Source organism: Selaginella moellendorffii, unplaced genomic scaffold (genome assembly GCF_000143415.4).
Source record: "Selaginella moellendorffii unplaced genomic scaffold, v1.0 SELMOscaffold_48, whole genome shotgun sequence".
Classification (NCBI taxonomy): Eukaryota; Viridiplantae; Streptophyta; class Lycopodiopsida; order Selaginellales; family Selaginellaceae; genus Selaginella; species Selaginella moellendorffii.
Window position 1 is genome coordinate 766,942 of NW_003314309.1, and position 12,928 is coordinate 779,869.

Below are 12,928 nucleotides of genomic sequence, written 5' to 3' on the forward strand. Positions count from 1 at the left end.
GGCGGTGGAAGTCGGTGATACCCTTCGAGTATGTCGACCACATTCAGCAGTGAAGGATCGTGCTCCTTATCCACCTCTTTTATCGGAATTGGATTATCATCCTCCTTGTCAACCTTTGGTATCTCGTGCTTATCCGGAGTTAGATCATCCTTTTTGTCAACTTTTGGTAACGGAGTTACGTGATCTTTTCCATCGAGTTTCTTCCTCTTGAGGCTTGGAATCGCGTTGTAAAGCACTGGAAAGGAGCGAAAAAACACTTAAAAGGAGCCAAATTCCACCCAGAAAACCTGCTTACGTCTAAACGGATTAAACGATGGCTTCCTCTCATTCTCCGCCTTGGCCGTCTACACGAAAAACAACTTGAGAACGAGGCAACGAAAAGAAAGCATAGAACGTTACCATCGCCAACCTACAGAAGAACACAAAACCACAGAACTACAAAACCTAAGCCCCCATATATAGTCTAAAACTTGATTTCATCTTATTAAAAGGAAGAGAGTTTTTAGAACCACGGAGTTAGAGAGTGATCACCCAGCTGGGCGCATCACTTCGGCACCCAGCCAGCGTCCTGTACGCATACAACTTCTCAACCGGCTCGCTGCAATCCATGACAAGCTCCCCGCCACCTTTCTCGCCACCTTCGCCACCTTCAGCGTCACCTTGCTCGCGGATCACCTCGACGTTGAGCCTGGGCATCGCCCCCGCCAGCCAGCCGCAGCCGGCGAGGCTCACCCTGCAAGCCGACATCCACAAGAACCTCATGGACTCGTACTGGTGAAGCCCGGCTAGCAGCGCCGAGTCTCCGAACGGGCTGTCGCGGATCTCCAGCTTCCGGAGCCTCGGGCAGCCGCTGAGTACGTGCTGCATGGCCGCGTCCGACTCCCCGGCGAAGGCCACCGAGAGCGTCTCCAGCTTCTTGGCGTAGTGGCCGATGTACTCGAAAGCCCTGTCCGAGAGCCAGCCCGAGACGGCGAGGCGCGACAAGTTCTTGCAGTTCTTGACGATGGCGCCGAAGCCTTCGTCCATGGTCTCGCCGGTGATGTAGTCGCGCTGCCGGGGGGTGATGATGCACAGGCGGAAGCGAGTGAGCATCGGGCAATTGGTGGCGACGGTCTCGATGGCCTGGTTCGTGCACTGCTTGCAGAAGTAGAGCACGGAGGAGAGGTTTGGACAGCCCTGCGAGACGGCCACCAGACCGGCCTCGGTCACCGAGCCCTGGCCACCGTGATCGGTCGGGAAGACGCGGAGTTCCACCAGGTTCTTGCAGGTCTCGCCCACGGTTTGCAAGCCCCGGTCCTCGACGGAATCCAGAACCTGTCACACAAAAGTCTAGTTATGAGTTTTCGGAATGGGATGATAGGAAGCTTGGAAACTTTGTAAAAAATGAATTGTGACAAAGTTCCTGGTAAGAAGAGTCAAGGATAGGTGATACTGGTGGTAAGAAGCTTGCAAACTTTGTCAAGGATGAAGCATGGAAACTTAGTGGTAAGAAGATTAGAAGCTTTGTCAAAGAGGGAAGCTTGAAAACTTGTAATACCGTGCAAACTTTGTCAAGAATGAAGCGTGGAAACTTAGTGTGGTAAGAAGATTGGAAACTTTGTCAAGGAGAGGAGCTTGAGAATGGCATTGGCAACTTTGTCTTGGCGAGCAGCTTGGTAGAAGGAAGCTCGGAAGCTCCTGGAGGGAGGGTGTGTTTCAGGCTTGGAAGAGAGAAGCTTACCCAGAGAGTCTCGAGCTTGGGACAGCGCTGGATGAGCTTGGCAAACTCGGTGGCCCGGATGGTGGCGTAGCTCAAGTTGAGCGACAGGAGGTTCTGCGCCAGGGGATAGATCAGCGGGATGAAGATCGGCTCCACCATCCAGAAGCCCGAGAGGTGGCGGAGATCCTTGCAGTTTGAGAGCGCGGTGCGGAGCTCCACGTACTGCGACCAGTTTTGCATCTGCGAGTAAGTCCCGGTGCCGAGATCGGTGAGCTGCGGGGCCTTGACGAGGAGGCGCAGGAGCTGCTCCAGAGTGACGCCTTTGTTGAGGTTGAGCTTCTTGAGGGAGCGGCAGCGCGAGACGAGCTTCTCCAGGCACTCAAAGTTGACATCGCTCTCCAGGCACGAGAAGTTTAGAGTGACGAGCGTGTTGCAGCTCTCCGGGAAATAGCTTAGCCACTCTCCACCGCGGTCGTCTACCAGGCACTCCTGGAGGTCTAGCTCTTGCAAGTACCTGCGAGTATGACGAGCATAGCGGTCAGCAACCACCACCAAAGCTAGCTGGCCGCTCAATCCTACGAAGTTCGAGAGCTCTACAGCTGAAAACTCGCTCGCTAGCCGTGCTAGAGACGTGCACGACTGTCAAACAATGATCTCTTGAGAGACTTCTCAAAAAGAAAGAAGAAATGACTGTAAACTGATGATCTCTCGAAAAAGTTCTCACAAAGAAAGAATGAAACGAAGAGCTAGAGAGAGAAGAAGCTTGAGTTACCTGCAGTGGCTGGTGATGGCTGCAATGCCCTCGGTGCTAAAACCATCGCAGTTGACGAGGTTGAGAGCTCGAAAGTTTGGCAGCAACTGCGAGATCATGAAGAGGCTCTCGTCCGACACGGTCATGCGCTTGAGCCTGAGCGCTTCCAGCCACGGGTAGCTCTCCACGATGACGGGCATCCAGGGGTGGAAGAAGGCCCCCCAGTTTGGAGGAACCAAGCTAAAGTCGGCGAAGCGAGGCTTCCCCTTGAGAGTCATCGACTTGAGCCGTGGAAACCTCCGGGTGAGAATGTCTGGAGAAACCGCGTAGCAATTCCCGATGAACACTGCTTCTCGGTTCCACCCCTCGGCCTTGTACCACGCCTTGCAAACCACGGACACGGCGTTTCGATCCTTGTGTCCCGTGACGAACTTTAAGACGTTTTCCAAGACTTCGTCTGGGAAAGTTGTAAGCCTCCCTTCTTCCTCGTCCTCCTCTTTCTCTTGTTCGAGCTCCATGAAACTATCCTTGTGCAACACTACCTCGTCTTCCCTGATCATCTCCTTCTCCCCTCTCGATCGACGCAAACTTAGTAGCGACTACCACTTGTGTGAATATAACTCCAATTCTTCTTCGAGCACCTACACAGCAAAGACAGTTGCTGGTGTCAGTTCCTTTCCCCTCCCCACGGACGAAGGATGATTCCTCTCACAACTTTGCAGGCAAAAGAGAGCGAGCGTTTTTAAGTCCCTCCGGAATGAACAAGCACAAAAGAAGGAGAAAAAAAGGAAGAACAAAATAAAACAACTTTAAAGAAGAATTCCAAGTCGCACACACACTTCATTCCACAGTGAGTGAGAGTACCTCTTCCGGAAGAAATAAGTGAGAGAGGGAGAAGGAAAAAAAGGGATGCATGGCCAAGAGGTTGGAGTGAACAAGACAATGCCACGACTCTCCCGTGAAGGGCCACCGAGGAACAATCAAGAGGGAGGAGACGTGGATAAGAAACTACGAGCAGCTATGGAGGAGCAACAGGGCAGTACAAGTCTAGAAATCCAAAGCAGAAAAAGCAAGCACGCACCAGCCAGCCAGCCAGCAAAGAAAAACGCAAAGAACAAGAGCACCAAAACAAGCAGCGAGCGTGCACTAGTACCACAGCGATGGTGTCTTTAGGCAAAGGGAAATCAAAGGTAAAATAAATAGCAAGGCTGAGGATGACAGACCAGCAAAAAGAACTCGCGGGAAAGACGAGAGAAAACGAGAAATCGGGCGATGAGATCAATCAGAGAGCCGTGCTGACCGCTTGGTGAAAATTGAAACCACTCTCAGAATTCAAGGGTGGTAGTAAAGAAAAACAATTAAAAAAGAAAAAAGAAGAAGAAGACTACGAGGAAAAAACACCAAAAGCAAAAGCTGTAAAAATCAAGAGACGATTCTTTCGGCTCTCACTCGCTCAAGCTTTGCGTTGGATTTCCACGCACAGAGACAAGCAATCAAAGCGGTGGAGACAATAGACTTTTCCCTCGCTCATTGTCAGCCCTGTTGATACTGATGTGACCAAATATCTCTCACGTCTTCTAGCCCCCACTCTTTGAGCAAGCACGCAAAAAAAGAAGGAAAAAAAGAGAAGAAAAAGAGAAACGCCATGTTCTTCAGTCGCAACTCTCAAAACCCAAGAAAAACAAAACCAAAACCAAACCCATCCGATACCAGGGAGGAGAAGTCTTACCTCTTCAAGGACGGACAAATGCCACGGCTGGGCATTTTGCTGTTGGGCAGCCAGTACAGAGTGAAAAAGCTTCGTGTCACTGGAATGGGGGTCCAGCATCGCGCTTGTTCCTTCGCTTTGTAGCCTCTTTTACCACCACCATGGCCTTCAATCCCGGGAACCCAACACGGATAAGATGAATCGGCCGCGAACCCACATCTCAGATTTGCGAGGAGGCAGCCTGTGCTTTCGATTCTTCCCTTGACACAGACTAGGGGAGAGGAGGGGAGAGAGAGAGAGAGAGAGAGAGAGAGAGAGAGAGGAAACAAAGGGGAAAAGGAAGATAAAATGCTGCCCCCCAGAAATGTGTAAACTAAAGGCCCAGGAAAGGAAACATTGTATAAAATTTATATATGTGAGATACTTTGGCTGGGCTTGCTTGCTTGCTTGCTTGCTTGCTTGCTCCTTTGTCTTGCTGGTTGTTTGCTTGGCTTGCTCTCCTATGGTCTCAAAGACATTGGGCTACTAAAACTAATCATTCATGTCAGCTCCTACTAGAGAGAAAAGGAGGAGGAACACAAATATTTTGTGGAGATGGCCCATGAGATTTTGGAGATGTACAGCTGCCTACTTGTTGGTTTGGTGCTGGCTCTTCTGTTCCCAGTTGAAACAACCAGACCGGGTTAGTGGAGAGAGAGCATAAACAAAACAAGCTTTTGGTTTTAACTTGCTCTCATGTTGGCTTTGTCCTAAGTGGGCTGCTTTGCTTATATCTGTAACAAAGAATGTGTAAGTGAGTAGTAGTGATTACAGGAGGAAGGTGTGGAATCAAAACAGATTGAGAAGGGCTTTTGTCAGAGGAATCCCAGGAGAAGACTGGTTCTTCCCCCTAATAAATAATGTTAGAGAGAGAGAGGATAGAGGTCATCTTTCGAGATAGAGAGAGAAAAAAAGAGGAATAGAGAAATGATGCCTTGCCAGATCCATCCAGTGCCTGCCCTGCCCCGTTTGGGGGCTATAACATGGAGTTTTTGATCATTTTCCAGGCCCAAACAAACAAAGCTCTGCTCACCAGCCAGGGAATGCAGAGACCCAACTCTTTTGTGTGTGAGAGAGACTCTGTGCATGAGAGGGAGAGTTTGTGTGTAAACACCAAGGGGGACTGATTGCTTCCCCAAAGCTTCCAGTTTCAAAGTGTTTGTTAAGATTTTGGTGGGAATATCTTTCTCCTCTCTTTTGCTTGTTTCTAGGAGGAGAGGAGAGCTCAGAAGAGGTTGCTTCAGAATCTTTGACCAGCTAGGAAGAATAAATTTCTGCACCCAGAGGCCATAAACTGATGACTCTCCTCTCCCAATGTCATTTGCACTCCAAGGCCAGCCAAGAGGGATGAAAGAACAAGGATGAAGGAGGGAAAGATCTCAGCTCTTTGTGTCTGTCAGTACCTCCTACCTAGGTACAGCCAAAGGGCAAGATTGCAATTGCCAAATGCCAGCCCACAAGAGAGATGAGGTGATGCATATATTTCTCAAGAAATAAATTTGGTTTTTTTTTCTTTATGAGTGAATAGGGGCCACTTTTCTGGAGCCGGCCTGCCTCTGCTGCACTTCTGCCCTGCCTTTTCTCTGCTGCACACAAGTCCCAGGAAGAGGCATTTGTGGTGCTGGTTATTTGTTAGGTGGTGTCTTGGCTTGGACCATGATTTCAGTTATTCTATCAACTAATTTTGTTTAGTGTCAAATTGGCTAACATTTTCCTCTTCCACTTTACAGACAGGAGATTGCACAAATGATGAAACTAATTTTTACGAATCATTCTGTGGATCATGGGCAGACAAGGATACTTTTGTATTGTTTGCTGGTTTGCAGTTTTCTGTTCTGGATTTCACGGATAAACAAGAAATCTAGCAAAGTAAGCACATGAATATTGGCAGATACTTGAAGCTATGGACTTTCATAAAAGAAAAATATAAAATATAAATGTGTTGAAGTGGACAGTATATGTTTTGATTCTATAAAATTTATAAACCAAAGTGTATGGTCTAGTGGTTTATATCTCTTTCAGATATTATTGTAATTTACACTATAGTTTTTGTAGGCTCTAGGTTGTTAAATTTATCAATGATTATTTTATTAGATAATGATGCAACTTTTTTATTGGAGCTTTTCAAAAAGTATACACAGAAAGAAAGTCTTGGAGCTCAAATATTCTTTGACTTTTAGTTTAAGAATTACAAATAGAAAATAGAGGATGAGGGCTTGGGGACAATCGGTGTAGAGTGATGCAATTGTACAGACTAGCTAGCTCACAACGCAAGAAGATTATTTTCGTAGCCACTTTTGATACGCATTCTACCAGGTCAAACAGGCCAACCTTATCTACTTCGTGTTCCCGAGTTTTTCCGTTTTCTTTTATCTCCTTGAAGTGCTCACTAAAAAGATGGCTATAGGTGATGCTTCCTTGCTCCTTTGTTTGTTTGCTAGTTTGTTTCTATGGTACCTCTTAAAGCTAAAGGTCGGTGGTCTCATTTTTTATGCTCGTTGTGGGCCAGTGTGCCTCTGTTGCATATGTTATATATATGTTGTAGAGTGGATGTGATGTTATTGTGTTGTGGTATGTGCGTTTACACTCTTAAAAATGTAGTATTCCTATGGTGGAAAGATCTTGTACCTCATTGTAACTTTCTTCTCTCCTTCTTTCTAGATGGTGTCTCTCCACCTTCTGGGCAAGAGATGTCATTGTCGTGTGAAATTGTTGGGAACTTAAGGATTGAAATCCAAGGCCTCAAGCATTGAAGAAAAAGAAGGGGAGAAGCGTATAAAGGAGTAACACTCTCTTATACTTGCATGCGCAGTATGATTCTTTGTCTCGCTCTTTCCGAGCAGTCCTATGTAATGCAGGCATGTCAAGCTTGTACACAAGCGCTCTAGGAGATGCAACAAGATCGTTTTCTTTGATATTCACGTCTTATTTCTTTCTCTTTCCTTACCTTTTTTCTTTTTTGTCATGGAGAAGCCAAAGAGCTCTCTTTGTTGGTTGGCTTGTTTGATTGAGAACTTTCAAGGCAGCGAAAGTCTTCACATGTTAAGATCCATTGAAGGAGTCCAGATGAGTTTGAAAGTTGGACGTTGAAGCCTCAGAAGCACATGGTTTTCTCCCTCTCTAGTGGAAAAATCTCTGCAGTGAGTTTGGTGGTAAATCCATCCAAAAGTCCGTGGATAAGGCTGATTGCCAAACACCAGTTGGAGTATTTCTTTTCAGTTCATCCAGATAATCTCATTTCATAGTTCATTCCAGACAATCTCAACATGAGGATTAAATTGGTGGTCAGGAGTTTTATTGTGAAACCCAAAATAAACAAACCAAACCTTGCAACGCAACCTTATTCTAATGAACTAAATCACTTTAGGTGCATTTGTAGGCTTCAATAACAACTTGCAGGTCATTGGAAGAGGTGAGACTCAAGCTTATATTCGCAAATCCCTCTGAAGCTAGCAGTTCGTTCCATTCGTTTTCACTCCTCTCTTTTCCTCCAATTGCAGCTAGCATGAGAACGTCCATGTCAACTGGCCTTTTCTCGGCTGGGTCTAACACCTCCTCCACAACAACAAGCTTCCCATTTTCCGGAAGTGCCTTGTAGCAGTTTTGAAGAATTCGCTTGCAGTTTTTGTCGTTCCAGTTGTGAAGAACAGCCTACAGATTAGACACAATCTAATTAGCTAAATTACAAATGCTTTAAGATTACAGTACCTTCATGAAAATAGCATCTCCAGAAGGAACACCTTTGAACATATCACCACCAACATGCTCAATTCCTGCATTCGGAAAACACGAGTTGCAAGAACCACGATAGGAGTCATTTTCGTTACCTGGATATTGTGGAGCAGCCGCAACAACATCAGGAAGATCGAAGTTAATTCCCTTGAGATGTGGATAGTCTTGGACAATCTTGTGAACACAAGCGCCATGCCCGCCACCAACATCAACGATCACACCTTTGATACCCTCAAACGCTTTGCGAGCCTCCTTAATCGCAGCTCCCATGAAACGCTCAGACGTCTCCGAGATTGCCGCTCTAAACATCTTGCTGAAGCCCAAATTATGGCTTGCATACTGGTACAAGCTCTTGCCTTCATTTGCCACCTCAAACGCACTCTCATGGGATCCTCCAAGGGCGAGCTTGTGGATCTCCGAGTAGGAAGCCACCATTGGCTGAGACGTCTGGAGCATCACCATTGCGTGGATGTTCTTGGAGGAGACAAGGGTGGACGAGAGATTGTTGTGGCTGAAGAAACCGCTGGGATCCTCGCAAAAGATCTTGTTCCTCACTAGAGATTGTAGGATCCTCCGCACAACGTCCGGGTTGGGGTCACTGGGATTGATCTTTGCGGCGATTTGATTGTAGTGGAGCGGGGATTCACGACCCAGAATGTCTGGAATGCCCAAGCAGATGACCGCTTTGAGGAGAAATGGCGTGGTGATGGCGTTTGAGATGGAAGCCATTTCCAGATCATAGTCTTGCATGCTTGAAAATCTTGTGATATAGGAAGTGCTGGAACCAAATGCATGATATATATATGCTCCATGAATGTCCTTCGCCACAGCGTCAGCATTGTTGAAATCTTTAACGAAGTTTCCACAAGTTTTTGACTTGGCATTGTAAAAGTTTGGTAGATTTAAAACGTAGGCACTGACTTCCTTTCCAAAGTATTGAATGGTATCATCGAGGAAAAAAAGCTCTCGGCTTCGTGATGCAAAAATTCCAGAAATCGTCTTGTCACAGTAGAGATACTTGCGCTGCAATCGCTCACGAGAATCACTGGGGCAAAAACTCCGCCAAAATTTCCAATGCGGAGCTAAAGCTGAAGCAGCTTGTGGCAAAAACTCTTGGCTCCCATCCCGTCACCCGAGTCTCGTACGGAAGCCTTCTCCAGGCGTGCGGCGAGGCAAAGATCCTGGCGTACGGAAGGGTCGTCCACGAGCACATGTCCGCCGCCAACATGGACACGGGCAGCATATTCCTGGGGAATCATCTCGTGCAAATGTACGGGAGGTGCGGCAGCGTGGACGAGGCCGCCGCAGCATTCGAGCGAATGGGCAGGAGGAACGTTGTCTCGTGGAGTTTCGTCATCGCGGCATTTACCCAGAACGGGCATCACGGCCGAGCAATGCGATTCTTCCAAAGGATGCTCCAGGATGGATTCGAAGTGGACAGGATTCTGATTGTCACGGCTCTTGGGTCGTGCATGGATCTGAAAACCGGGAGAGAGATTCACGAGCTCGCCCTCGAGTGTGGATATGGAAACGAGACGGTCGTGTGTACGGCGCTGCTGGGCATGTACAGCCGGTGCGAGAGCCTGGGCGATGTCGAGACAGTGTTTCTTGGGCTCCAAGAGAAGGATGTTGTGTCCTGGAACGCGATGATCACGGCCTTTGTAGAACTCGGCAAGAAACAATCTGGAGTGAGCATAAAGGTGGTTTGGATGTTTCGAAGAATGCTGCTGGAAGGGATGAAGCCGAGCCGGGTGACATTCATATCCACTCTTGGAGCCGTGGAGAGCAAGGAAGAATGTGTGTGGCTTCATGAAATTATCCGACAGAGCGGGCAAGAGCACGACGAGTTTGTGGCAAACTCTCTCGTTACTGCGTATGGCAAGAAGAACAGCATTGTAAATGCTCGACAAGCGTTTGATGCTGCTTCAGATGCCTGTGTTGGAACATGGAATGCTATGATCGCGGCATATGCCCATTGTGGGCATTTTGAAAAAGCTTTAGAGACCTTTATGTCTATGCTGGAAAGTACCATTAAGCCAGATCAGATCAGTTTTGTGAACGTCCTGGAGGCGATCACTGGGCCAGAACTTTTAAGAGATGGCGAGTTTATACACAAGAGTGTTGTAGAAAACGGGTTTGAGAACGATGGGATAATTGGCAGTGCTTTGCTTGGCATGTACTCGAGGTGTGAGAACTTAGAGAAAGCCGAGGAGGTTTTTGCCCAGATTGGACGGCCTTATCACAGTGTCATCGCATGGAACTCCATGCTTGCAACTTACACAGCGTTTGGGCGATGCAAAGAAGCCATCAAACTTTTCATGGACATGCAGCAAGACGGAAGCAAAGCTAGCGAGGCAACATTTGCAACGCTTCTCGCTGCCTGCGCGGGCGCATCCACTCTAGCTCAAGGCAAAATGGTGGTTTCGTGGATCAACGAATGGCTTATGAGCCACACAATCAGTGCCTGTAGCTATCTCGTAATCCAGAATGCGACGATCAACATGTATGCAAAGTGTGGGAGCCTCGACCTCGCGCTCCAAACCTTCAATTCGATGCATCAGAGAGATGTGACATCGTGGAACTCCGTTTTGGGAACGCTTGCACGGCATGGCATAGGCAAGGAAGCAGTCATCTTTCTCAAGAGGATGCACTTGGAAGGTGTGAGACCGGATGATATCACGTACACTCTCGTTCTCACTGCTTGCAGCCACCATGGGCTCTTCAAAGATGGCCGAAAGTGTTACGAGTTTATGACCAAAGTTCATGGCTTGGAACCCACGCTTGTGCACTATGGGTGCATGGTTGATCTTCTGGGACGCGGAGGCTGGCTGGACGAAGCCGAGGATCTGATAAGAGAAATGCCAATGCCGGCGGATTCAACAGTGTGGATGGCGTTGCTTGGGGCATCAAGAATGCATGGCGATCTTGCCCGCGCAAAGCTGGCAATGAAGCATGTCTGTGAGCTTGAGCCTGATAATCCATCACCTTACCTTCTCATGTCAAATATCTCTTAGTTCTTGCGAGACCTGTATCCATACCTCATTTGTTTGAGCGCAACAATACGTCCAGTCTAATCTACAGTAACACCTCCTCTAAAATTTGGAGGATTGTGGATTAGCATCTTTGAAACCCATAGCCGGAAGTTGTCGTCACCCGGGAATCAACATATCGATGTCCTGTTCAAGATAGATCTTCTTCATATGGCAGAAGAAGAAGATGACTTGATCTCAGGTCTCCCAGGTGAGCTAGTTCTTGTTCACGTTTTTTCTAGGCTGCCTTGGTACACTCGTCCAGTCTGCAGATCTGTTTCCAAACGATGGAAACAGATGATGGATACCAGGAATCATCTTGTCGATATTGCAACTCGCAGGTTTCAGCTTCCACTGCTCCAAGGTGTCGCTTTGGTGTGTTCTTCAGCTCCATATAAGCCTCCAAGATCACACTCGTCTCACCATGAAAAGTACCCTGAAAAGATCTTCCTCATTCAGGACAAGGAAACCTTGCAGTGGCGAAGGCTTCCACCCGTATCTGGCTTTCAAAGCTATCAAGTTGGACAAGTCCGTGTGTACAAAGCAAGGCTTGTTGCAGGATGTGGAGCGGTCTATGCTTGGACAGTTGCCCCCACTCAAAGCTTTGGGGCTCCAGAAGGTAGCTTCATATTCAAACTGGACATTGGTCGGGGAGATTGGATCTGGAAGAGAGTCCCAGCTTCTCAAGTTAGTCGCTGGTCCGAGCCAGTGTTTTTCAATGGTAAGATCTACTCGCTACTACCAGGCTGCCAACCACGGCGGAGGATATGTTCTTGTTTCGAAGTCATGGAGTATGATCCCGAAACAGGCTCCTGCCATATGTCCAACAAATGGCCCTCCAAGAACGTTGGTGTGATCCTGAGCTCTTCTTCGCCACAGCAACAGCTCTATGGCGTAGTCCGCACGTTGACCAACGGTCAACAGCTAATGGTCAACGAGGGCGGGTCGTGGCAGCTACATCGGGAGTTGCCTGCCCTGCCGGACGACCGGGTGTTCAAATTTAAGCTGGTCAATGGCGATTGCTTCGAGCCTGCCGTGGAGGGCGGGGTCAACGTACTTGCCATCTTGCTCAGCCACCGGGATGCAGTGGTCTATTGGTTCAACACAGAAGTCAACGGGGCAAACTGGGTAGCAATCGAGCATCAGAGCCAACCTGGAAATGTGACACAATGTGTGGCTGTTCAAGGATCTTTATATGCAATTTCAAGGAATTTTCCAAGGCTTCATTATAAATTGTGGAAGGGGACCATCAATGTGGCAGAGAGGCTTCTTATTTGGGAGCAAAGGCAAAGGCTCCAAGTTTCATTGTCTTGCTTCACCTTGATGGCATGAAATAGCTTCCAGTATATCCATCTTTTAGAAGATTTTAGAATCAAATAATATAATAATTTGTTGTAGTAATGCTTAGTTTGGATAATTATTCCTACTTATCAATCCAATTGATCAAATAAAGTTTATAATTATAAGCATGTTTGTAATTTATAGATGCAAGATTAATCTTATTGCATATCAACCCTTAGATGGTAGAATAAAATAGAATATATTAAAAAGTGTTTAATTTTTTGGTTTGCTTAAGCAAACCTATAGGGGGACTGGGATGGTATTGAATATACCTAGAATATATTTGGATATTCTAGGATATTCTACCATCTAACGGTTGTTATTCATTTAGATTAATTTTGTATTTATAATTTATAAACATGTTTATAATTTATAAACTTTCTTAAACCTTTTCTAGTATATTCTTTTTAATTCTACCATCTAATGGTTGATATGCAATAAAATTAATCTTGTATATATGAATTACAAACATGCTTATAATTATAAACTTTATTTGATCAATTGGATTAATAAGTAATAATAACACTAGTATTAAGCAAACCAAGCGTTGCTACATGCAACGCGTAGCAATTTATTGTTTATTTTATAAATTATAAACATGTTTATAAATTATAAATATAAAATTAATT

The 12,928-nt window shown here is 46.6% G+C and overlaps 3 protein-coding genes and 1 long non-coding RNA gene across 7 annotated transcripts; 2 read left to right on the forward strand and 2 right to left on the reverse strand.

Moving 5' to 3' along the window:
• Positions 1-459: 459 nt before the first annotated feature.
• Positions 460-4,818, reverse strand: LOC9647579 (protein AUXIN SIGNALING F-BOX 3). Of its 4 annotated transcripts, none has more exons than XM_024686402.1 (4): positions 4,180-4,818; positions 2,472-3,091; positions 1,721-2,213; positions 460-1,314 (listed from the first exon to the last, which is right to left on the reverse strand). In XM_024686402.1, exons 2-4 carry the CDS (start codon positions 3,008-3,010, stop codon positions 517-519), a joined length of 1,830 nt encoding a protein of 609 aa, XP_024542170.1. In that variant the 5' UTR covers positions 3,011-3,091; positions 4,180-4,818; the 3' UTR covers positions 460-516. The 4 variants fall into 4 exon arrangements, with proteins under 4 accessions (XP_024542170.1, XP_024542172.1, XP_024542171.1 ...); XM_024686404.1 differs by lacking the exon at positions 4,180-4,818 and adding an exon at positions 3,315-4,025; XM_024686403.1 differs by lacking the exon at positions 4,180-4,818 and adding an exon at positions 3,163-3,300.
• A 403-nt stretch (positions 4,819-5,221) lies between these two features.
• Positions 5,222-6,154, forward strand: LOC112350357. The gene is made up of 3 exons (XR_002993736.1): positions 5,222-5,667; positions 5,726-5,862; positions 5,928-6,154. It is a non-coding gene; the product is annotated as an uncharacterized LOC112350357 (long non-coding RNA).
• Positions 6,155-7,464: 1,310 nt separating this feature from the next.
• On the reverse strand, positions 7,465-8,658 carry LOC9647580 (bergaptol O-methyltransferase). The gene is made up of 3 exons (XM_024686318.1): positions 8,025-8,658; positions 7,906-7,970; positions 7,465-7,848 (listed from the first exon to the last, which is right to left on the reverse strand). Exons 1-3 carry the CDS (start codon positions 8,656-8,658, stop codon positions 7,561-7,563), a joined length of 987 nt encoding a protein of 328 aa, XP_024542086.1. The 3' UTR covers positions 7,465-7,560.
• A 227-nt stretch (positions 8,659-8,885) lies between these two features.
• Positions 8,886-12,304, forward strand: LOC112350302 (pentatricopeptide repeat-containing protein At3g09040, mitochondrial-like). Its single transcript, XM_024686239.1, has one exon. It carries the CDS (start codon positions 8,907-8,909, stop codon positions 10,941-10,943), a length of 2,037 nt encoding a protein of 678 aa, XP_024542007.1. The 5' UTR covers positions 8,886-8,906; the 3' UTR covers positions 10,944-12,304.
• Positions 12,305-12,928: the final 624 nt, after the last annotated feature.

Coding starts and splice junctions, on each gene's coding strand:
- LOC9647579 (XM_024686402.1), bottom strand. CDS start 3,010: ATGATCAGGGAAGACGAGGTAGTGTTGCACAAGGATAGTTTCATGGAG. Junction 2,214..2,471: donor GCCATCACCAGCCACTGCAG/GTAACTCAAGCT, acceptor TCATACTCGCAG/GTACTTGCAAGAGCTAGACC. Junction 1,315..1,720: donor CCAAGCTCGAGACTCTCTGG/GTAAGCTTCTCT, acceptor TTTGTGTGACAG/GTTCTGGATTCCGTCGAGGA.
- LOC9647580 (XM_024686318.1), bottom strand. CDS start 8,658: ATGGCTTCCATCTCAAACGCCATCACCACGCCATTTCTCCTCAAAGCG. Junction 7,971..8,024: donor GGCTGCTCCACAATATCCAG/GTAACGAAAATG, acceptor TTCCGAATGCAG/GAATTGAGCATGTTGGTGGT. Junction 7,849..7,905: donor GAGATGCTATTTTCATGAAG/GTACTGTAATCT, acceptor TCTAATCTGTAG/GCTGTTCTTCACAACTGGAA.
- LOC112350302 (XM_024686239.1), top strand. CDS start 8,907: ATGCAAAAATTCCAGAAATCGTCTTGTCACAGTAGAGATACTTGCGCT.